This window comes from Gopherus flavomarginatus, chromosome 15 (assembly GCF_025201925.1).
Source record: "Gopherus flavomarginatus isolate rGopFla2 chromosome 15, rGopFla2.mat.asm, whole genome shotgun sequence".
Taxonomy (NCBI): domain Eukaryota; kingdom Metazoa; phylum Chordata; order Testudines; family Testudinidae; genus Gopherus; species Gopherus flavomarginatus.
Genome location: NC_066631.1, coordinates 3,106,135 through 3,131,600, shown reverse-complemented (window position 1 = coordinate 3,131,600; position 25,466 = coordinate 3,106,135). Strand labels below are relative to the sequence as shown.

Below are 25,466 nucleotides of genomic sequence, written 5' to 3'. Positions count from 1 at the left end.
AGTGAAACAGCTAACAGCCTTGGAATAGGTAACCTGTAATCCTCCACGCTAACATGCCATTGAGAGGAACACGGCAGTTCACGCCTCGCACAGCTCTGGTTTCAGGCTCTCTACAGCACCAGGCAGATATCACTGTGTCCGTCCGGTACCCTCCAGGCACCACTGAGGGGTTTCTTTACAACTATAAAGGACACAGACTGGCTTTTTCTTTTTGTGCGAAAGCTGAGGCTCTGAAGCACAAGATGGCAACTCATGCGAAATGGAGATAAAGCACATGCTCACGTCCAGCCCCAGTTCAGTTCTTGCTGCTCTCACCTGCTATGCTGTGCTGGTTCTAGTTTTCATTTTCCTAGGAGAAGCTGCTTATGTTGTTCTGTGTTTACCCATGTGGGAAGCTAGATAACTGGGGGGCAAATGACAAGGAGTGGGGAAAGCTAGTTATGGGACTCAATTAGAGCCGGGTGAACATTTTCAGACAAATGCATGTTTCCTTATAACCTTTCCTCTGGGGGGGAATTCTGTGCCAAAAAGTAAAAATTCTGCATATTTTGTCAAAATAACACAATATAATCATGCCAGTTTCAATTATTTTGGTAATTTATTTCAAAATACCTGTCAGCAAGTACAGTATGTCTGTAACAATACAGATAACAAAAAAGATTCAGGACATGTCTTTTGACAAATAGATACCTTACTAGGCATATTAATGCAGAACATGGAGTAATAATTCATTTAAACTACAATAGAGAACTGTATTTCCTGCACCCCTCAGAAGCAGTGCAAAGGCTTCGGGGAGTCAGGGGTAATGAAGGAGCTCAGGCAGAGGGAAGCCGGGGAGTGAATCTGGAGAGTTGTTGGGTATGGGTGGAAGGTATGGAACAGGGTTTTTTTATGGTGGGGAGGACGGTTGGGGAGCCTCCCCCATGCAGACCCTGGCTGACTCTAGCATCTCCCATTCTGTCAGGCTCATCTGCCCCATCCCTGTGTGTCCCTGCACCCCCACTCAGTCACCCCTTCTCCCTCATCTCCATGTTTACCTGCACTCTCTTCCCCATCCCCATGTGTCTCTGCACCCTCACTCAGCCACTCACCTCCCCCTGTCCCCACGTGGCCCTGCTCCCACTGCCATTCAGCTCCTGCCCCAGTCTGTCCCTTCCACTAGCCCTTCTGAACCCAGCTCTGCTACAGAGTTTGAGCCTGCTGCATCACAGCTCCCCAAATCACTTTCAAAGCCTATGAAACATCTATAACCTGTGATGATGTTGCACCAGCACTACGATGCTGTGTCAAAACATCACTGCACAGTTCTATGGATTAACCTTGTGCTAACTCACTCAGTGAGTTACCCTGCAGCTCTGCGCCTTGACATCACAGCAACCTGCTATGTCTGCATGAGATGACATCACACCAGCACCCCACTGCTCCAAGCGTTGACCTCATACCAACGCCCCACAATGACATCACACAGTGCACTGCAGGCTGTGCCATGGGACTTTAAGCTGAGCTATGACTCGTGTATGTGGGTCATTTCAATAAGGACAATCTGTGATGGCAGCTCTCCCCCCGTCCCCGCACTCCCCCCCATGTGCGGCACAGCCCCATAAGTCTGGCCTCCCAGTCCCTCCCCCAACCTCCGAGGCCTATTCTGCGTTTCCCTAGAGTGTCTCTTGAACGACGGTCCCTAACTGGGTGGACGGAACCATTCGCCACCCCAAAGGGGAGACATGCCTAGAAATAAATTTCCGTGGTCTCTCTCTCCTCCCTTGCCAGGCTCCCGACTGGTATTTGCTCCCTGCCGGGGGGAGAGTCTCCGTGCGGAGGGGAGTTGGGATCAGGCGAGGCGGTGGGGAGGGGAAATGGAGTTAGCCCCCCCTCCCGTTCGGAGTGGTAGGAGCCGAGGTTGGAAAGGCTGCGCATGAGCGCGGGGCAGAGCGACCAGACGGACGTTGAGAGAACGAGGAGGAACAAGCGAGAAAATGGCGTCGACGGGTGAGGCGGGGGGCGGCGATAGGGAGACTCGGGCCGGCCGGCCCCCAGCGGGGGAGCGGCCCCTCGGCGCGGGGCGCATGGGGCAGGCCGAGGCCCGGCCCCGCCAGGCGCTTCCCGGGGGGGGGGGCGGTTCTGGAAGTTTCTCCGGGCCGCGTGTGACGGGAGGGTCGGTCGGGGCGGGCCCGGGCGCCGCTCCCGTTGTGTCACGTTCAGGCGGGCGGCGCGGCCTGCCCCGGCCCGGCGGGGGGGGGGGGTCCGCTCCCCGGGCCGAGCCGCCTGCCAGCGCCAGGCCCGGCTTGGCCTCCCGCAGCCGCCTCCGTCTCCCCAGCGGGCTGGCCGGACCCGCGCTCACACAATGGAGCCGCCCGAGGGCCGGGCCGGGCCGCGGGGCGCCAATGGCGGAGACGGAAGGCGGGAGGGGCATCCACTCGTCCAGCTGCGCCCTGGGGCCTCTGCCCTGACAGCGCCACTGGCTTCAGCGCCCTGTGGGGCCGAGCCCGCGGGGAGCTGGGGGGCGCCGGCCCGCGGGTTTGGGGCCAGGCTGACACACACGTTTAGGCCGCTGGCATCTAAATGCCTCTCAAAAGCTGGGCTTGTCTGGGGCGCTGGGTCCGTTCCTGCGGGGGAAGTGGCTCCTTTCCATGAGCCTGAAAGCTGATGAGAAGTTCAGCGTTCAGTGTGCTGATTGTAATGAGAGCCGCTCTCCTGCTGAGGCTGGGCTGGTAAAATGGGTGTTATGTTAAAAGGCTTTTACCATTGCAGGTTTGGGCTGTGGTGTGGTAGTGAAGGTTGGGGCTCACTAGACAATTAGTGTCCTAGAACATCTTTACTCATCATGAAATGTCTTTTCTTTTAACTCTTTTCAGATTTAAGTGCTCTGCATGCTTATTGCCAAAAATGAGAACACCTGTATGCTTCAACATCTGTCACCTAATCTGTATATCCCATTTTGCACCAAAACACAACGCAAAAACCACACCACCTCTAGTACTTTAAAGCAGTTTTAACAAATTATTTTTGAAGGATGTCTTTAAAATATTTTTTTAATTATTATTTAAATTTCCACTACATGCATCCGATGAAGTGGGTATTCACCCACGAAAGCTCATGCTCCAAAACGTCTGTTAGTCTATAAGGTGCCACAGGATTCTTTGCTGCTTTTAGAATATAGAAAATTGGCTAAGGAATGAGTGTGTGCTTTTGTTGGTACAAAACTTACAAGGCATTAGATTATTCATTACAAGTCCCATCTCGTGTTCTTGTCACAGTCAAAGTGCATTCTTAAGTAACCTTTACATTAATATTCTCTTGTGTATTGTTCAAAATTTACTGCTCCTCACTCCGCTTTGGCAACTGTCCTCTCTAGGATCCAGCTTCTCTAAATATTGCTAACTGCTTTGCAAACGTGGAAGTACAGAATGGCTGGCTCTGCATGAGTCAGAGCAGCTGCTGGTTTAAGAGATGATCTGAAAGGGTGGGAGAACAGTTCTCCCATTATTGCCCCTCTAAAATCACTAATTATTCTGTACACTTCTCATTTTTTGATGGCAAATGCCCCACTTGCATAGATGTTCTTAAAGCATATATTCATACTTGACAGTAGATCATGAAAATTATCTTAAATTAGGGGTTGACGGTTAGTGCTAATATAGTGCTTTCTCTTTCTGGCTTAACATCAGATTAATTGCCCTGGAGAGAGACTGATCTTTACCCATCTTTCAGACCAAGGAGTAAGTGATTACACCAAAGCATTAAAATTCCAAGATCTAGAAACAGTCATCTTGAGTTTTAGGATGTATATCTACAAGTATTTATATCTCCATGTAAGCAAAAAGAGGGGCTGAATAACAGTTTTGTTAATGTAATTACATGACTAAAGATCTTTTGCAAAGTACTCATTTGAATATAGAGTTAGCACATCAGCAGCTTTTCATCAGCATGTGTCGTTGCTGGGATCACAGAACAACTAAGATTAAGTATTTGGTTAGAGTAAAAGCAAAAGTGCCTCCATTGAAAATTGTGTATCAAAACGGAGGAACTGTAGTTTTGTTCTACTTGTTAATCATGTAATACATTCAGTAATTGTGTAATGCAAAATGCCTAGGATTTCTTAAGGAACTACAACTTTAACTACCGAAACTCAAGTTTTCTATAGGAGTAGAGTGGGAAATAAGATGGATAGGGCCATTACAATCCCTCTCCACATTAGGACTCAGTACTTGAAGTTTATTTTAAAATATGCTTTGGGCTAATATTGTTTCTAAAGCATTTTTTTTAATGTGGATTAAACATTTACATCTTGTCCACATAGGCAGGCTAAACTGCAAAAATTGTCTTTGGTAAATGTTTGTTGAGCCTCATTGTGGATGTGGTTTATATAGCAGTGAAAAGATAAACAGACTAATATTTGGCCAACAGATATGTCATGAGATCCTGTGATGAATATATCTGGTTACATTATGTTTCAGTTGTATAGGATTGATAGTAGATTAACTTTTTCTGGGACTGTGATAGAGCCTGGTACAGACAAAGGTGTTTTCGCTGTTTGGGAGTGTGGTTAAGAGTCCACCTATGCTAAACAGTGGAATTGTGGTGTAACTAAGGACCTGTTATATTATACTGTGGTTTGTTTGGTAGCCTTTCTGGCACCAGAGCAGCACCATAGTATTTATATACAAAACTTGGACAGTATTTCTTTACTCACCAAGGGTCCTCATTGTCTTACGAAAGGACACATCAGAGAAGCCTAAATCTGCTCCAGTATGCCTTTAATTTGAACACAGTGATTCTTGCAGCTTATCTTTAAAAATCAGTACAGTGAAGGTATTTAAACAGATTTCTAGAACTTTAGCACCAGAAAACAGGGTGGATAAAAATTCATGCTGCTTTAAAAAAAAAAAAAAAATTAAGTACAGGTTTGGTTTTTTAAATAAACATTTAAAATTATCTTTGAAATTGACAACCTATGTTGTCTTAAATTTATTATAATCTATTAAAATAATTTCAACTAAAAAAATTAAGCAGTACATGTTTAATCTGAATAAAAAGTATGTAATAGGATGTGATCTTCTTGTTCTAAAATTTTGAAGGTGGTAATCAAATAATCAGTTCACTAACCAGTTTTAAATGTAAACCGTGTTTTGAATTATTTATTTACTTATCCAGCACATTTAAGGTAGTTTTATTTAACAAGTGCTGCATTTGTGCACTCCTGATTTAATTTTAATTTCATTCAAATACCACTTGGCACAAATCATAAGCAAACAATCATCTGATTAAAAATTAATCTAGATAATTGGTTAAATAAATGTGTATAGCTGTAATGTAGCCTCCTTGCTAGCAAAAAAGCGCCACTTGTAGTGTAAGTTAGTTGCTAATCTACGTATTTTAGTGATTACCAATCAATGGGAATCAACCTGGAAACTAACTAAAGTGCAAATGCAAAACATGACAAAAACACCCCACATTGATTTAAATCAAGGGTTCCTGACTTTTGTTTAATTGGTGCACTCTGCTAGAAAACTTGCAGTACTGAAAAGTTAGTTTGATTCATGTTTTTTATTTTTAAATTTAGTGTTTAATGATTTACTTTCCTCCATGTGTACTAAGTTCTTTTATGGGTGCTTTTCACTTAGCTTCTGACAGATAACTTTTTTTCTTTGGAGAAAACCAGTGAAGCATTTCTTTAGAAGAAAACACAATCGTACATGAGCGTTGCAAAAAATTATAAATAGGTCAAACTTTGGGCTTATCAACCTAAAGATCTAATGACTAAAGAAACATGTAAGAGTGAAATTGTCAAAATGGTTTTAAAAAAATTTGCCTGTCTTGCCATTCCCTAAAGGAGGATGTTTTTTCTTCAGGAGCTGCTGTATTAGTGCTGCACCATTGCATTGTCGGGTCTTGTGAAACAGAAGAGGGCTGAAGATTCAAGTCCCATTGAAATGAGTTTTTGAAATGTTATAACCAGGGATCCTAGAAATCTATTTACCATGGAAAAATGTGGAATTTGCACTTTTACGGCAAATTTTTATTTTTTACATTTTATGAAAAAATGCAATTGTATATTAACTATGGTGGAACCCCATTTATCTGATCTAATTGGGACTGGGGCTACACTGGATAAGCAAAAATCTGGAAAATCTGGAGAATGGGCAAAAAGCTTCAGGCCCAGGCAGCAGGGCTTGAGCTGTCAGTGGGAGACCTTGGTGGCTGAGGCTGAAGCTTTTTGTCCATTTTCCAGATTATCTGAATTTTTGCTTATCTGATTGGGCCTCAGTCCCAATTAGATCGGACAAACGGGGTTCCACTGTATAATATGGCTAAAAAACACTGGATTTTTTACTTGAGAATTTTTTTTATATAACGGAAAGCTAGGATCCCTTGTTATAACAATTAACCAAAATATTTCTTATTTAAAATGTTCACTAGTCCATTCAAGCACATTAGAAAAGGGAAGTTAAAGACAGATTTCATAATGTATTTAATTAAACTGATTAGAGTCCTAATAGTAAAAACACTATCTTAGGTTGTTTAAAGGACATAAAAGGGGAGATGAGGGGAAAAATAAGTGTTACAAGTAACTGAAGATTGCATAGTAAAGATTCTCAAATTTGGGGCTGTTTCTGAGGCTCAGCTCATTGTTGTGGGTGTAGTAATTTGCTTGCCAATGTCCTTCCACTGAACAGCAAGAGCAGTGGGTTTCAGACTGTTTTACTGGTGACCCCTTTCACACAGCAAGCCTCTGAGTGCAACCCCCTAATAAATTAAGCACACTTTTAAATATATTTAACACCATTATAAATGCTGAAGGCAAGCAGGGTTTGAGGTGGAGGTTGACAGCTTGCAACCCCCTGATGTAATAACCTCGCGACCCCTAGAGGGGTCCGACTCCCGGTTTGAGAACCCCTGAGCAAGAGGCAGCAGAGCTGGGGACTCACCTGTCTCATCTCAGCACATAAGTGGTGGCCATATGTACATATTCTCCCCAGCTGCAAGAAGTAATCTCAGAAGTGCTGAGTGTGTTCAGTGAAGCAGAATAGCAGCAAAAGGAGGACTGAAACTGGAAAGATGAGGATGGGGATAGGAACAGATTTTGGGAGTGCTTGGTGGACAGAGGAATGGATGGGGGAGTTGATAGATACTGTATATAGAAAATAAGGGGAATGAGGGGGAGGGAGAGTTGGTTAGGAATAAGATAAGGTGGAGCAAACCTCAAAGGGAAGAAAGGAAGTTAAGACGTAAACGCCTCTACCCCGATATAACGCTGTCCTCAGGAGCCAAAAAATCTTACTGCTTTATAGGTGAAACTGCGTTATATTGAACTTGCTTTGATCCACCTGAGTGTGCACGTCCCCCCCCCCCCCCCCCCCCCCCCCCCCGGCGAGCACTGCTTTACTGCGTTATATCCGAATTCTGTTATATCGAGGTAGAGGTGTAGCATGATGAACACTGAGGTGAAGGAAAGCAATACAAAGTGTGAAAGAAACAAATGGCGTTGCTCATTTTAGGGCAACTTTAACTATTTTGTTACATGAATGTTTTAAAGACTGAAATGATAATGCATCTGAGCTGGGAATGGGCACACACTTTAAATATCTATAAAAGGCAGAGTCAAAGAATTGGATGTAGCAAGTTGTACATTTTAAAAAATGTTTAATTTTAAAAAATTTAGAAAAAACAAGTAATGCTAGAATATAGTCTAATTTGTGTGAGGGATTTTAGGAGCTTGGATTTTTCAGAAGAGCAGTTTAACACATTTGGTTCTGAATGGCATCAAATGGCAGGTGTTTAATCTAAAAATAAATTTGCGAAGACTCTCTACCCCATGACCTTCCATTCCCAGTACAATAACTTTATTTCTTCCTACTGCAAAGTTCAAAATAGTGTGCAGTCTGGTCAGTAGTTATCATCCAAGCCACTGCAACTTCCTTTCTAATGCACTCCCCCTCAAAATCCCAACCAGTGCCTGAATCCCCCAACAGCAACACCAAGATTGAAATGGGAGGGGAAAAACCCATATGATTAATTTTAATCAGCATTATATGTGAATGGGGTGAAGGGGTAGGAAGCAGAGATCTGAAAATTGTGTTGCTGAGGAGTCCTCGGCTTTAAGAAATGTGAGCCACTGATATACAATAAAAATACTCTTTTCAAAGAGAAACTGCTGAGCTTCAGTTCATCTGCAAATTTGACACCATAAGCCCAGGATTAAACAAAGACTGTGAATGGCTAGCCAGCTACAAAAGCAGTTTCTCCTCCCTTGGTGTTCACACGTCAACTGCTAGAAGAAGGCCTCATCCTCCCTGACTGAACTAACCTTGTTATCTCTAGCCTGATTCTTGCTTGCATATTTATACCTGCCTCTGGAAATTTCCCCTGCATGCATCTGACGAAGTGGGTATTCACCCACGAAAGCTCATGATCCAATATGTCTGTTAGTCTGTAAGGTGCCACAGGATTCTTTGCTGCTTTTAATAAAAATACTACGTTTTTATATTGAACCATTGTTTATTCAGTGCCACACACATTTCAGTTACAAGAAGCTAGAAAGATAAATGAAAGAATTAAAGCAGATCCTTGAATTCTGCAGTCAGACTCCTCAGGTTTTTTTACTTCAGTTTTCTTGCCTATACTAGCTAACTCTGAGGTATAGTCAAAATAAAAATATATACATCTGTTCCCATTTGGGACTACTTGAATTTTTGCAAGAAAAGTGTAGCAATATCTGGTCCCAAGCGGCTTTCAACTAAATTAGATGCCTTAGCCTGAGCAGTTGTAGCAGTGTTTCTCAACATTTTTGATACCAGAGACCAGCTTGCTGCCTTCCTGATTGTGTCTGGGAGATCTCAGGGATCAGTTGTTGAGAAACACTAATTTAGAGAATGCATAGATACAGAGAGTTCGAACAATGTCCGATCTTTCCATACTCTGTTAATCACACTTCCCTTACCCTGGAAGCATTCAAAAGTAGTAATTTGTTTGGCGACTAAGGCCTTGACCTGTTGAGGAACTTCTGCTACCACTTGTTCTAGATGTCTGAAAGGCAACTAAAAACACTTCATAACTTTCAGTGAAGCTTTGCGTTTATGATCTATAATAATCTGAAATATAGCATTGTCTTTGACCAAGGAGACGGGGTGGGTGGGAATATAAAAACTCATTGCCAACTGAATATCTTGAATTTTGACACAAACTTTTAAGCGATCTTCCAGTGATTCACTTTTGCCTTTTAAAGTCAAAATACAAGGAGCAGGGCCTTATTTTAGGTTCTTCAATTTTAAATAGTTTGGAGCAAAGCCTCCTGAAACTGACCTTGTCTTAAAGGGGCCAGGCATAGTGTTTCTTTAAAAAAACAAAAACACAAAAAAACCCTGCTGCTTCTGTAGCTGGGTGCCATCCAAGGTGACACATTAAAATAGGGTAACCCAAGATAGCTGGAAGCAGCAGGTAACAAAGGGAAAGTTTTTGCTTCCAAACCAAAATGCCTAATAAATGTGTTTATTTTTAGCACCTTTGAAACACTGGTTTCTGATTGTTTGTAATGGTTTCTCCTCTTCCAAGCAGCTGGAAGAGATTCTGGCAACTACACTCTTATACCATTAATTTTATTAGCTGTCTTTGTCAACGTTCTTACTCTTTTCTTTCCTGCAGACTATAGTACCTATAGCCAAGCTGCAGCCCAGCAAGGGTAAGTAACATTATAGTCTCCATTTGTGTTTTTAAAAGGCATACAATAGCTTCCTCTTTAGTGAAGATTAGGTATATAGTGTTGTATTTCTTAACGTGTGTGTGTGTGTGTGTAGATTTCTAAATAAAAAATAGATTCTACTGTTTTCTTTAAATTAGACCTTTTATATTCTGTTATCAAGAACTACAACAAAAATAGTTTGGGAACATTGAAAATGTTTGTGTAAAGTATGTATTACACAATTCAATAGTGTATATCTGCATTTTAAAATTTCATTACATTCTTTTTATAGCTACAGTGCTTATGCAGCTCAGCCAGCTCAAGGATATGCACAGACGACCCAGGTAAAACATGGGGCATTTTCATAACAGCTACTGAGTCACATGTCTACCAGTAAACTAAGCCAGACTTGACCAGCCATTAAATAACCAAAGAAAAAGACTGAGCTTTAATGTGAAATATGTTGGAAAGTTTTCTGATAACATTTTAGAGTGCGTAGAAGTCTTCCTTAAAGGGACATCAACCATAAAATCTGGAACTGTTCACTTACTGTTAAGAATTTCTTAGCCTACTGCTGTAACTGAGGGAATTGAGAGAAAATAATTCTTGGCGTGTATTTAACAGTTTCCCTGTTTGTGAATATTTAATTCAGCAGTGCAGGAGAGAGAAACCTGTTAAAGTAGGGAAATATAATTTGCAGAGTTGCAGCAGTCATTTGATGGAATGGGAAGAGAATAGACTTTAAGTACAGGTATTATACCAGAAACAATTGTTAACACTTGAAATTGACTAGATTTCAGGCTGACGGCCATCAAAAGGAAACTAAAATGTTTGGGTTTAAAAAAAAATCTTAAGGATCCAGATTATGCAGACACAAACATCAAATGCATTTTAAAGGAATCCTGAGTTTTTCCTTCTAAAACTCTAGTTTTAGGTTTCTGTGTTTCTGCTAGCGTCATTTGATAGTTTCACTTTCCAGGGAGCTGCATGCCTTACACTACAGCAGTAAGGTACCAACTGTTGCCAGAGAGATATAATCTTTGCATTTGGGCCTCCTTAATCAGTGACTTACACACTAATTTAAGTTTTGTTTACATAATTGTATTGATGAAAAATGACTTTAGAACTAGATATAGCAGTTCTCAAACTGTGGGTTGGGACCCCAGTGTGGGTTGTGACACCATTTTAATAGGGTCGCTAGGGCTGGCATTAGACTTGCTGGAGCCAAAGCCAGAGCCCCTCCTCCTGGGGCCAAAGCCCGAGCCCCACTGCCCAGGGCTGAAGCTGAAGCACAAGGGCTTCCACCCTGTATGGTGGGACTGAGGTTATAAGCCCCCTCACCTGGGGCTGAAGCCCTTTGGCCTTGGTCCCCCTGCCCAGGGTGGTGGGGCTTTGTCTTTGGCAGGGATCGGCCTCCTGGGGTCATGTAGTAATTTTTGTTCTCAGAAGGGGGTTGCAGTGCAATGAAGTTTGAGAATCCCTGAGGTAGAGTAATAGGCATCCTTCAGTCTCGAGAGACCATGGGTATGCACCCCTGAAAGGTAAAGAATTTACTCAGTTGGTTTTATGTCAGCCACGAGGGTGGCTGAAGAGACCCACTCGAGAAACAATCTCTGCCACATCTGTCACATTTAAGCCCTTTGGGCTCTGCCTTCTGCAAGCTCTTTCCTCCTCTGTTAAGCTGGACTGCTTCCTCTCGCAACTCTGGAGACCTTTGTTAAGCTCTTGTTTCCAAAGGCTGCAGTCTTGACTGTGATCTTCCCATTTGTCCACATCCATGTCCATTTCTTTGAGGTCTCACTTGCACACATCCTTGAAATGCAGTTTTGGATGTCCTTTGGGTCTTTTTCGTAATGCCAATTCGCTGTAGAGAGTGCCCTTTGGGATGTGCCCATCATTAATTCAGCACACCTGCCCAAGCCAATGGAAGTGTCTGTCTGTTTGGGAAGTGTTTGCATGCTGTTATGCTGGCCCGTTTGAGCACCTCAGTGTTGGTGACGGTCCCTCCAGAAGATTCCAAAGATTTGATGAAGGCAACACATATGAAAGCTGTTCAGCCTCTTCCTGAAGAGAGTACAAGGTCCATGTCTCGCTTATGTACAAAAATGTGCTGATAACACACACGATACACACATCTTTGCGTGTTCTGTGAGTTTGTTGTTTTGCCATACCCTCTTGTTCAGTCTAGACATTGTTGTGGCAGCTTTTCCAATCTGGATGTTGAGTTCTGTTTCAAGTGAAAGGTTGACTGTGAGAGTGGACCCCAGGTATGTGAACTCCTTCACTGCTCAAGTTCATAGTTGTTTATCTTAATGGAGGCTGTTTCCTCAACTTCTTGGCACATTTAGTCTTTTTTAGGCTTATCATAAGCCTGAAGTCAGGCAGGCTTTGGAAAAACTGTCCATTAGGCTTTGAAGATGCGCTTCTGTGTACACTGTCACTGCTGCATCATTAGCAAAGAGAAAGTGTTGGATATGGGCCACCTGAGTCTTGGTTTTAGATCTGAGTCTTGCAAGATTGAACAACTTTCCATCAGATCTTGTGTGCAAGTAGATTCCCTCAGTTGATGAGCCAAAAGCTAGTTTCAGTAGCAGGGAGAAGATGATCTCAAACAGAGTGGGGCAAGTACACAGTCTAGCTTAACTCCGCTATGCATCTGGAAAGCCTCAAACACTGAGCCATCATATTGGACCGTGCCTTACATATTTTCATGGAAGGATTGAATCATGCTTAAGAGCTTAGAGGGACATCCAATCTTCTGGACATCCAATATTCTGAGATAGAGTATCCATACAGATAACTCCTTTTCCCCCAAATAACTAAATAATAACAGATTCACATTAGTCAAGCCACCAGTATGCTATAGTGCAGGGGTAGGCAACCTATGGCACGCGAGCTGATTTTCAGTGGCACTCATACTGCCTGGGTCCTGGCCACCGGTCCGGGGGGGCTCTTCATTTTAATTTAATTTTAAATGAAACTTCTTAAACATTTTTAAAATGTTTGTTTGTTTTACATACAACAATAGTTTAATTATATATTATAGACTTCTAGAAGGAGACCTTCTGAAAACATTAAAATGTATTACTGGCACACGAAACCTTAAATTAGAGCGAATAAATGAAGACTCAGCACACCGCTTCTGAAAGGTTGCTGACCCCTGCGATAGTGGATGTTTTATACTTTTCTTTAGTTTTTCTAATTGTTAGAATTTCAGATTTTATGTAGATTTTTTTCTTCTGAGAAGTTTCACACTTAAAATGTTCATCTGTGTTGAAAAAGAGAAGACCAAGGGCTCACTAAGACCCTGTCTGTGAGAACAACACAACTCATATTTATAGGCAAATAGTGCATGTTACACTTGCAGCCTTTCCTCAACTTCTGACCTACTGAACTTTCCACAAGTCAAGAAAGCTTGAAATGCTTTCATGTGAATAGGCTATCCTCCTTTAGGATTTGCAATTTGAAGTCAATGAGACATGTGGTCCTAAGTCACATCAGGCTTGTCTTCACTGCAGTTTTAGCTTGAGATATAACTTGAGCTTTGCTCCTCACCCACATGCAGATCTTGTTCACACACAAATCTCTAGCACGAGAGATGTGGTGCTTTAAGCTTAGGTAGGTGAAGGAAAGTGTTTGAAGCTCCAGCTTGTAATTCAGTGGGGGTGCAGCAGCTCCAGTTACAGCAACTCAACTGCTAATCTAATCACTGTACTAGAACAATCACTCTGTGGGTATCTACACTACAGCTCCCAGCCCAAGTAGACAAACTCACTTGAGCTAGCATGCTAAAAATAGCAGTGTGTCTGTTGCAGCATTGTCAGTGACTGAGACTAGTTACCTGACCTCAGACCCATAGGTCAGCCAGGCTTGGGCTTGGGTTGCTAGCAGCAGCCTGAGTTGCCACCCATGCTGCAATGTCCATACAGCTATTTGTAGCATGCTAGTTTAAGTGGAGCTAGCCTGAGTCTGGCTACCCAGGCTCAGAGGCACAGACCCAGCTGCAGTGTAGACATATCACGTGCTGCTAATCACTTTGTAGTTTGTGTGTTTCTCAGGATGATACTGGAGGTAGGCTAACTCAACTGGTGTAATAAACCTCCTTAGGTGCTTTTGAAAATCATGCCCTCAAGTACCTAGATATGGGTTTAGGCTCCTGCTTTTGAAAATGTTCACAACAATTTTGTTAATGCTTTGGAAGCCTAAGTAACATTGCACAGTTAACACTGAAGGAATTTTGTTTTGAAGGGTCAAAGATTTTATTCCGCTAAGAAAAGTTTTAATAAAAAGTATGGTTTTTAGCTCCTCAGGCTGCATACACATATATTCATATGATTAACTTTAAACATGTGAGTACACCTGTCAAAGTCTGTAGGAAGCCTGGGATTATGCATGTGGATAAAGTTATGTATTTGTGTTTGCAGGATCAAAGGCTTAGTTTTCAATATTTTGTTTGGCTATGGGGTTCGTAAAATTCTAATAAAGATACCAGTAGTGACATTTAGAAACCGCACTTATAATTTACTTGAATATAAATTTATAATCTAAATATACAGTATCTTAAATTAGCTTTACAAAGCCTCAATCTACTGTATATACTCGTTCATAAGCTGAATTATTTTAATAAAAAGGGAAGCACCAGAGAAAGGGGTAGGCTTATGAATGGATATAGAGAGGGAGAGGTGGGACACCACCCTTCCCCCCCAACAGAGAGAGCAAGGAAAGGCAGCAGAGACAGAAGGGAAGAGGCAGGGCCAGTGTGTGTCTTCTTCTGGCCACGCTGCTCTCCCTCCAGCCTCCGAAGCAGCTGCAGCTCCAAGACTGGCAGGCTGCAGCCATGCCGCTCGGCCCCGCCCCCAGAGCAGGCTGTGGCCACCTAGGCAGCCGGAGCAGCTCTAGCCAGGTCAGAGACATCCTCCCCAGATAAGGTGGGATGGGATGGGGAGAGTGTGGGGAACTGGGGCTAGGGGTGGGGTCATGTGGGGGATGGTCACAGGGGTTACTCCCCTGACTCCCAGCTTCTCCCCCCCCCCGCCAAAAAAAAAAAAATTCCCCACTGGTTGCTGTCCTGACCTATCAGGGTAAGCAACTGGCGTGCTGGGACACTTTGTTTACTTAGGTTTACCTCCATTCCTGTGGACGCTTGAGGTAGACAAACCATCTCGGCCCACCAGCGGCTTATCCTGATGGCCCGGGAGCCAAAGTTTGCTGACCCCTGAATTATAGGGTCAGCTTTTGAACGGGTTATAAAATTTTTCCATTTTTACTTATCCATCTTGGGGGGCAGGGCGGGGAGGGGATTGGCTTATAAACAAACTGGCTTATGATCGAATATATATGGTCATTTAGCTCTGTTATTAAAACAAAAATAAATCAATTTAAATTGCTCCACACTGCTGCCTTTTTACTCCGTGTCACCAAAATGACTGTTTATATGCCTCTGTGTAATGAAATAAAACTCATCTCAGTGCTTGAATTAAATATATATTTTCTTTGGAGCAGGCCTATGGGCAACAGAGTTATGGAACTTATGGACAACCCACTGATGTCAGCTACACACAGGCTCAGACAACTGCAACATATGGGCAAACTGCATATGCAACTTCATATGGGCAGCCTCCAACGGGTAAGAGCCTCAACACTGTTGCATGACTTTGTTTTTACTGGGGAAAGAGCTTAGTTAAAATCTTCTACCTAAATATGAACCTAAACCATATTGAATCGATCAGGGCAGCTTTGACGTAGAAAAGGTTTTAGTCTTCCTATAGCCTTTCTTGTAGGGAATGCTGATTTAAAACGATGCTGAGATGTGGGTGGGGTGAATGCCAGGAGTCAACATACCCGTTTAATCTACAGAATGTACTTTGTTTAAAAAAAACAAATACACACACAAAAGCTATGTAACAATACTCATTGGGAATGTGTACTCAGGGCATCTCTTCAGTTGCTTGAAAATCAAATTGGTTAAAGGAACTGTTTGCCTGTTCTGATAGTGTACCCTCTACTTTTTGTCTTGTGCTTTCCACAGTAGAAGGGACCAGTACAGGTTTGAATATCCTGCTCACTCTTGCATGGGAAATGCTGTTTCATTCTGTCTAAACTTGTGATGTTAACCCTTTAGGTGTTTCATTTGTTTTAGCCCTAATAACATCACATTAAACATATAGTACTATTTAAAATTTGGTAGTATTTAGTGCCATTTATAAGTTCCATGTCTGTATAATAAGTACCATTGACAAACTCCTGAGTGCCATGCTCTATGAATAAAACTTTCCAAGCAATCTAGTGACAGCTGTACCAAGATGTTCCAGATGAATATAACCTAGCTGTCTTTACCATTTCCTAAAGGGTAAACAGCATGATTAGACATGTTCAGATTGTTCTTATCACCACCTTTGCATGTTCCATGTTATGTCTATGGGTTTCCAGTTCAGACATATACTTGACATCTTCATAAATGCTCTGTAAATTACTTAACTTTTGCTTTTTAAACTGGAGTCTTGTTCATAAAAAATACCTTAATATTTTTACTTTTAAAAAACAACTGATCTGGAGAGACTTGATACATCATTTGAAGACTATATTCTGGTACACTCAATTTGAACCAGGAGTCCATGCAAAAACATAGTCTCTAGTGGTTCCTAAAGGTTCCCTAGAAATATCTAGGGCATACAAGTAGTGCTTCTATTATATCTGGTCATGGATGGATGGATGGTAAGGTGGATGCCTTGCAATGGAAAATGTGGAGAAAAAATTTCCCCATAATGTATTTAATTGTGCAGTTCTTTAAGTGGGGGAGGGTTTCTTTCTGGCAGTAATCTTATGCCTTGAAGAATTAGAACTGATAGCTTTTAGTGATTAACAGAATATATTTGTAGACTTAAACTTTAAAAATATCTCTGAAAAAATCTCTGCTGATGCTAAGGCCTTGTCTACACTAACAAGGTAAGTTGATCCAAGTTACGCTAGTTAAGCTACATAAATTGCGTAATTTAATTGGGCGTAGCTTAGATCGATTTACAACGATGTCTGCGTTGATGGGAGAGTGCTTCCCCCATCAACTTCCGGCATCTTCTCCAGACCTGCTAAATCGATGCTGCTGCTTCTGTTGCAGCACTGCTGATTTAGCCTTTAGTGAATACATGCCCTTAATGTGCAGGGGTTATAGGAACAGTAGTCCATAATGGATTGTTTTTTGCATGCACCATGTTTAGCTCAAGGTACATTTACTGGGCTATATAACAATATTAGATATTTTTCCTATGCTGCTTCCTCTCGCATCCAATAAAAAATGCCACTTAAAAAAAAAAATATGGTCAGCTGGAAGACCACATTGGCGTAGGTCCTTAGAATATGATTTGCATGCCTTCCTGTCCATCAGTTTGCCTCCCTGTCTTTAACTTTGGCAGAACTACTTATATACGCTACTTATATGCACCTAGTGCCGAATGCTAAAATCACTACACCATCCTCTCCTAGAAGATTCAGAACCATCCAAAGGTGAACTGATAGTAGTACTGTTTTAAACAACCTGAAACCTCCTAGGGGCCTAATCCAAAATCCATCAAAGATACTGTTCAGTATGCAGTTTCTATGTTTTTGTGCTTTATAAAACATGTAGTGTTGTAAGGGACACACAGATTAACACCTTAAAAAGGATCACATTTAGACTTCCAGTCAAATTGCAACTAATTTTCTCTAGAAGCTGACTTCGTATTGCATAAGACAATTATTTAAATAGTGCTTTTTTGTCTATTTTCATAATTAATTAAAAGGCTTTATGTTGTCTCAGAGCTTTACGTTGCTCTGTGAAGCTCCTTAGAATCATAGCATCATAGAATATCAGGGTTGGAAGGGACCTCAGGTGGTCATTTAGTCCAACCCGCTGCTCAAAGCAGGTCCAATCCCCAGACAGATTTTTTTCCCGGATCCCTCAATGACCCCCTCAAGGATTGAACTCACAACTGTAAGTTTAGCAGGCCAGTGCTCAAACTCCTCATTCCCCTTGAAATACCACTAAAGCGGGTTCTGACTGCATGAGTAGTAGAGCTGGTTCTTCTGCACCATGATAATGGTCCAGGCTAAGGTTGTCTCTGCCTGCATAGGGGCATATTTTAGTCCCACATAAGAGAGGCTCAATCAGTCTCCCCTTAGTCCCAGCCTATTTGGTCCTGTGTGGCTGGCACTGATTTGCACTTGGTGTGAGTTAATCCAAAGGTTATCAATATCTTCTATATTATTACCCCAATTAAGGAGTTTTTTGGGACTCCCTTTCCCCTCTAGGCATAAAGGTTGGGAGGAAGGGTCATAACCCTGGTGACCTCTTTGTGATCTCTAGATTGAGAGTTATCTTGTGCAAATAACCAAACCCATTCTTTCTTTTTGCCCCTGTATCTTAGTATTATGTATTTAAAATGTCAGTACTTGAAGTTGATGGCCCACCATCATGAAGAATAATTTATTATGGATGGTGAACATAATTTCCTGTGTCTTGGTTCTCACTTATAGTAAGTTTACCTATCCCGTATGTATTAGGATTCTGCAGGAACCTATTAAACACCATAGTAGTTTATGATGCTGGCTGTTTAAATTAGAGAGAACTTTGAAAACTGCCACCACCTGAAGAGAAGCCAGCCATTTCAGAATAAATCCTTTTCAATCCAGTATTTTAGCTGAGTATTCTTTTACGATTGAATCCTTCCCTTCTAATGCAGAAAGAAGAGCTGTTTACATAAATGGGAGGGTTGTGTGCAAAAGGCTTGCTGGGTTAGATCCTGTGAGAGGAACTGGAGCTGACTAAGGAATATCTTTACTGGGATGCTTAAAGCAGATTATGAAGTTCTTAAAGTTTTTTTTTTAGTCTGTTTTGGAGACTCCCAAATTGTTCAGTAAGTGGGTGGTTACATTGTCTAAATCAGGGGTTCTCAAACGTTAGCAACCAGAGGACTCTCAATTTGATTTAAAAAGTTTTGCAGACCCCCAAAGCCCTTGCTGAGCCCCAGGCCCTGCCCCCACTCCTCCAAGGCCCCACTTCTTCCTGCTCCCACTCTACCCCTGCCCCTCCTCTTCCCACCTCCTGCCGTAAGCATACCCTATCCACATTCCTCCCTCTCCCTCCCAGTTGTGTAGGAGGCACTGGGAAAGAGGGGGAGGAGTTAGTGGGCCCTGTGGACTCCAGTTTGAGAGGTGCTGGTCTAAATGTTCCCCCAAAATGGAATCTAATACATCAAAAGATACAGCTCTAAGTGTTTTATATTAAACTACGCTGATGTGCAGCTGAAATTAGAATTTACAGTAAGGAGTTCCTAAATCACTAACTATTTACATATTGAGGCTTAAATATTAAAAGCACTTTTACAAATGATGTGCCAAGACTAGAGTTCACATGTGCTTAAAATTCAAGGTTCCTTTTAGTAGGACAGTTAACAGCCTTTGTGACATCTGGCAGTGTGCACACTCTGCTGCCTGCTTTGCATTTGGTTTTAATAATACCATCAAATGTGTCAGGGAAAAGGGACCACAGTTGGAAAGATCTAGGTAAGGCCTTGATCCTGCAACAAGTTCTCTCTGAGTGCAGGATTGGGACCCAAGTGCATTAGTTTTCTGTGAAGTTTACCTCTGACCACTCGGAACTGACTTACTGCAAAAACCTGATGTTGTCAGTGAGCGCTCAGGGCTTAGTTTTTTGGAACTGGGGTTCATCTAACTTTAGGTTGATCAGCTAGTCTTTGTGGAATGCTTTTGTGGCTCATGTTTGTTTTTTTTGAGTGTTTGAACTGTTTCAATTTGCTGAACACAAAAAACTGTGCTCATTTACACCATTCAGCATCATCCCATTCACCTTTCTTCCTCACTAGGACGCTTAGGCTTCAGAACAGGGATTTGCACTCTAAACAGAAATGAGTACCCAGAATATTATGAAAAGCAAATATTGTTGATCTAGCCTTCCTATAGGAAGGGAGAATAAACCTACTTGCACTTTGGCTTTTGTAGCTTGGCTGAATTGTAACAAGTGCAATTTAAAATGCTGGGATTCATGAAGAACACTTGAAGAATTATTACACGTGTACTGGGTTACTACTCAGAATGTTGAACTGAAGTTGGTTTTATAGTTTACCAGTGTAGCTGTTTTGGCATGTGCTATGAGGTAGTTTCCTCTGCTCAGTTTAAACACTGCTTCATTAACCAATTAGGAAAAGGCTGGATTTTGTTGACAGGTCACCTACATAGCACAATGATTAGTGAAAGCAGCCTTGTGCATTTTGAAGACACTGAGGATGAAAGGAAAAGATGCTGACTAATAAACACTACAGTACTGGAGATTCTCTCTTGAAAATCAGGCAGTGGAAAGGAAAACTCCAGTGTAGTTAGTCTGAACACTACATGTGATGTATTCATCTTTGTGATTACAAGTTTCTTAATTATAATAAAATTAACAAGTAAAAAGGAAGCTGTTATCTTAACTGATGAAAAATAGGACTGAGATGGTATTTTCCTGTTACTCTGTCCTCAATGCTAGCTATCAGTGCCCTTTTGCAAAATCAAGCTGAGCTGCTGGAAAATACCAGTAAAGAACATCTTCCACTCGCTAACTGGAGATAGGAGCAATGATCGATATTTCTAAAAAGTGTCAACGATTTGTTTATATGAACTACTGTATATTTTTGCCTGTGGCATATTAAATTGCTATGGTCTTCCTTTAACCAATGACATATTAAAACAGCAGAAACAATTTGACTTCTTGGTATGTTTCTTCATTGAAATACCTCTTCTCTAACTTACTAGAGTATGCTGTTCAACATATTCATAAGTGATCCAGAAAAAGAGGTAAACAGTGAGATGACAAGTTTTGCAAATAGTAAATTTCTCAAGATAGTCAAGTCCAAAGCAGACTGTGAAGCATTACAAAAGAATCTCACGAAACTGGGTTACTGGACAACAAAATGGCAGATGAAATTCAGTGTCGATAAATGCAAAGTAATGCACAGTGGAAGACAAAAGCCCAACTATACATACAAAATGATGGTGTCTAAATTAGCTGTTACTACTCAAGAAAGAGATCTTGGAGTCATTGTGGATAGTTCTCTGAAAATATCTTTTTACTGTACACCGGCAGTCAAAGAAGCTAACAGAATGTTAGGAACCATTAGGAAAGGGATAAATAAGACAGTAAATATCATAATGCCATGATATAAATCCTGGTACCCCATACCTTGAATACTGCATGCAATTCACCTTATCTCAAAAAAGATATATTAGAATTGGAGAAGGTATGAGAAGGACAACACAAATGACTAGGGGCATGGAACCGTTTCCGTGTGAGGAGAGATTAAAAAGACAAACTCTTCAACTTGGAAAAGAGATGGCTGAGGGGGGGATATGATAGAAGGTTATAAAATCATGAATGGTATGGAGAAAGTGAACAAGGAAGTGTTATCTCCTTCACATAACTCAAGAACCAGGGTCACCCATTGAAATTAATAGGCAGCAGGTTTAAATCACGCAAAAGGAAGTACTTCTCCACACAATGCAGTCAGCCTGCGAAATTCCTTGCTGTGAAGGCCAAAAATGTAACTAGGTTCAAAAATGAGTTAGATAAGGTCATGTAGGATATGTCCATCAATAGCTATTAGCCAAGATGGTCAGTGTGCAACTCCATGCTCTGGGTGTCCCTAAGCCTCTGGCTGCCAGATGCTGGGACTGGATGACAGGGGATGGATCACTCGATAATTGCCCTGTTCTGTTCATTCCCTCTGAAGCATCTGGCATTGGCCACTGTTGGAAGTCAGGATACTGGGCTAGATGGACCATTGGTCTGACCCAGTATGGCCGTTCTTATGTAAGTGCAAAATTAAAGTTCATTCTTTACATTTCAAGAATTACTAATGATTGCAAGTACATAGTGCTTTAATGGTAACCTGTAAAGATCATCTTAAAAGTTAGCCTTATGCCTTTTCTTTGTGCTGTATTAAGGCCTAATATGGGTGTGACTTAGCTAAAAGTTTCTGTAATTGTTTGGATTTTTTTATGTTAGAAATAACAAGAATGTTCTCTGACCCTTCCCTGTTTAGGAGTATTTTCTACAGGTCTCTGCCTGTATTGTACGTTTTTTTAAATTAGATTTTGAAGTTAAATAGTAGTAAACAATCAATCTTTAATCTGACTGAGAAGGAACTCACCCTTGGTCAATCAGCTTTTTTGTTCTCAGTGATGTAATTATTTCTCTAGTCATTAGTTGGACCTGGAAGACTAGCCTGGAATTTCTGATGTTTAAAGCAAAAACACTGTTTGGGGGAAACAAATCTCCAGGCCTTCATGTACCATGAAGAAGCAGAAAAGGGGCATAAGTCAATTTTTATGTTTTCGGGTTACCTATATTGCATAGTAAAAGTAAAATTGGTAACATTTATAACCTCTGGGTAAAAGTCTTTGAAGAAGAATAAAAGTAGTCTGAAATACGAAATCTAGATTGAACATCAATCTGACAAAGCTTTTGTTTGTTCTAGGTTATACCACCCCAACTGCCCCCCCAGCTTATAGTCAGCCCGTCCAGGGGTACGGCACAGCTGCCTACGATACCACCACACCCACAGTTACTACCACCCAGGCTTCTTATGCAGCACAGTCCGCTTATGGCACCCAGCCTGCCTACCCAACCTATGGGCAGCAGCCTGCAACATCTGCACCTGCAAGGTAATACAGAACAATTTCATTTAATTTTTTTCTTTTTAAATGAGGGTCTTTCTGCTCTCCTATCAGTTAGAAAGGTGGGCCATTGACAGATCCAAAAGCAACACCGAACATGCTTGGGCCTACTCCTCTCTCTGCATATGCCTCTCCTTTTGCATTTTTGGTTTCAGCTTTGCTGCTGTATCTCATAGCGCTTTCAGTGCCTGGGAAAAGTGTGTACATGACTTCCTCCCTCTGTGTCCAGCACAGGGTGCCAGCAATGTTACCAAGCGATTGCCTAACACAGGAAATTCTACTGATCATCGAAACAGTGCATCTGACTGTAGATGCAGTGCTATCAAACTGTAAGATAGGAAAAATAGTGGAAAATTAACACTTGTCTATCTTTTAGTTATGGGGTTACTTAAAGCAATAGTATTGCCTAGCATGTCTTTTGGGAATGGGTGTACGTGGATGACTTGATACAAAGTGTCTTCAGTGTGTTTGGCCCCTGTTGACAATAGACCTCTTAGCTTAATTGTGTGTTCAGCAAATGTAAGATCGTCTTTAACTAAAAAGAGGTTTAGAACAGTTATCTCTAAATCAGATTGAATGTTAAACAAAACAAGCTGATGCCATCAGGTGGCAAAGCTGTTTACAAGCATAGTGCAAGAAAACCTAGAGTGAATGTCTGAGTTAATTGGCTCTAGAATGTGATCTGTCTGGTGTTACCAGATTTGCCCATTTGTTTGGGGTATGCTTATTTATTCGGGTTACTCTTCAGGGGGCGGGGGCATGTTCTGTAATTCTATCAATGTTCTGCTTGTGTCACATGTGTTTTCATGTGGAGCTCTACTTCTCCCTTATGCAAGTCGCCTCCTGATGGAGCTATCCTGCAGGACCTAGGTTCACTAGGGCTGGGTTCCTCCAGAACCAGATGAGTGCACGCGCGCGTGCGTGCACACACACTCTAACAGAGCAAGTCTGAACGGACCGGGTCAGTCGGCACTTTCAAGCTGACCCCTTATGTGCCCCTGGGCTCAATGGACTGGGTCAAGCAGCACTTTCAAGCTGCCACCTTTATCTATCTTTAGCTTAGGTAAAAGAAGTGTTTCTGTAGAGTAAATGGGGGAAGCTAAAATCACAAAAGAGTAAAGTTCAGCAAGAGAGAGAGAGAAGCAACCAGCTTAACCATAAAAGTTATTTATTGAATAACAGTGGTAACTACACAAGGAGGGCTAAACCAACATAACATACATTATTAAAGGTTAATACCTAAGGTAGAAAGGAAAACAGAGAGAAAGAAGAGGATCTCACCCACTGCAAGAGGCTTGAACTGGTCAGGGTTCCTAGGTGATGGTGGTAGCTCAGGGTCCTGAGTGCTGGAGGCAGGCAGAGACCCCAGCACGAACAGTCAGGAGAAGATGGAGTCCCAGCAGAACTGATGCATAGTTTGAATCTAAGCATCAGAGCACTTACTTGAACATAGGTAGGGGTTTTTTGTAGAGAAACAACAATGGATCAAGGGAGAACACTAGATTTGTTTATGGGTAAACTGATGACTCAAGGGTTTTCTTTAGGCTAGACAATAGGAGCTGATCACTCTTAGCTATGGGTGGTGTTCTCTTCCAGGGAGCTCACATTGCAGCTAGGCTGCTTCAGTATTTTGGATATCAGTCAAGGATTCATTACTAGAATTGGTCTGATAACTGCTGAGCTGGGTGGGGGCAGGGGAGGTTCATTAACATCTGGAGCAGAGATTCCCATGATGCAGTGCTTCCCTGCTTTTCTGGTCCCAGAGTTCAGTGCCGTTCTCTGTTCTTCATTCTGTATGCTAATCCCTGTCCCATCTTCCATGCAGGTGAGGCTAGGTTCTCTGCTCTCTATTCTGTATGCAAATGGAGATGTCTTAATCTTTATCACCCTTGTCGGGAGGGGTCTAGATGTGTCTCCCAACGCCTTTTCTCTGATTGGTCTTGGTTCAAGCAGAGACCTGCGGGGTGTGTGTGTGTCTGTCCCTCATGAGTCAGACAGGCCAGACACTGTGCCCTGCTTCCCCCAAAACACAGAGCTGACTGGTATCACTGGGGCCATGCTGGAGTTGGTATAATTCTAAATTATGTGCTTTAGATTTGAGATTGCACCTGATTAATAAGGTAAATGGAAGCTGTAGCAAAATTGTATTTTTAATTATTGTTAATGAGGTAGCCAATGATTTCTCTAGTAGTGGGAGAATGTATAAATTGTCAGTCAGAACATAAAGTCTTGAATTTATCTAATGAATTCTATCATTCCATAGTGATGAAACGGATCTTGATTTGAAATTAAAATGCATTGGACTACCTAATTGCAACTTTAGGTCATAAATTCCATAAACTAATATATCCTGGTCTTCTGCTGGTATGCTTTGGGTATCATTACCTGTTGTAAGGAGAATTGGGGGAGAGGGGAGTTTGGTACAAGATAACTCCTCATTGCTGAACTTTGCTTTTAGACCCCAGGATAGCAGCAAGCCAGCGGAGACTAGCCAGCCTCAGTCAAGTACCACAGGTTACAGCCAGCCCAGCTTAGGATATGGACAAAGTAACTACAGTTATCCTCAGGTGCCTGGAAGTTACCCTATGCAGCCTGTCACTGCTCCTCCGTCCTATCCTCCAACGAGGTAATTGTTTCAGAAAATTACGGTTGGCGAAGGTGGTGGTGGAGAATTAAAATTTGTTTGCTTGGATAAAAGTGCTGTTGCCTTTTTTAAAATGGACTTTCCTAGTGTGTGAAAACTTTAAATATTTTGGATTTTAAGCATTTGTTCTTTATAAGGCTTCTAGCCATGCTTGCAGATTATCAGATATTTTCATAAACAAGCTTACTTGCATCTAACCAGTCTTCTCTTCACTGCAGGGTCAAAGAGGAAAGAATACAGGGTTGTGATTAAATAAGTTCTAATCAAATGATAGAGATCTATAATAACAAAAGGCAAAAGTGACTACTCAAGAAAAATGTTTATATAAAAATATTCACTTAACTTTTAAGTGTGAAAGCCACTTTTTAATTACATGTCATTGCCTCCTAAAACTTTGGGTCCTAAAGAGAGGATGTGTTTCAGGCACTCTTAGTGTTA

The 25,466-nt window shown here is 41.8% G+C and overlaps 1 protein-coding gene across 4 annotated transcripts in view; it reads left to right on the top strand.

Moving 5' to 3' along the window:
- The first annotated feature begins 1,874 nt into the window (after positions 1-1,874).
- EWSR1 (EWS RNA binding protein 1) overlaps positions 1,875-25,466 on the top strand; it is a 39,607-nt gene continuing 16,015 nt past the window's right edge. For 2 of the 4 annotated variants that reach the window (XM_050923765.1, XM_050923763.1), the window contains exons 1-6: positions 1,876-1,989; positions 9,643-9,679; positions 9,972-10,023; positions 15,182-15,305; positions 22,186-22,372; positions 24,843-25,010. In XM_050923765.1, coding sequence (XP_050779722.1) covers positions 1,977-1,989; positions 9,643-9,679; positions 9,972-10,023; positions 15,182-15,305; positions 22,186-22,372; positions 24,843-25,010 — 581 coding nt within the window. In that variant the 5' untranslated portion in view covers positions 1,876-1,976. Of the gene's footprint in view, positions 1,990-9,642; positions 9,680-9,971; positions 10,024-15,178; positions 15,306-22,185; positions 22,373-24,842; positions 25,011-25,466 lie in introns of all 4 variants that reach the window. The other 2 variants (XM_050923762.1, XM_050923764.1) reach the window with 2 other exon arrangements.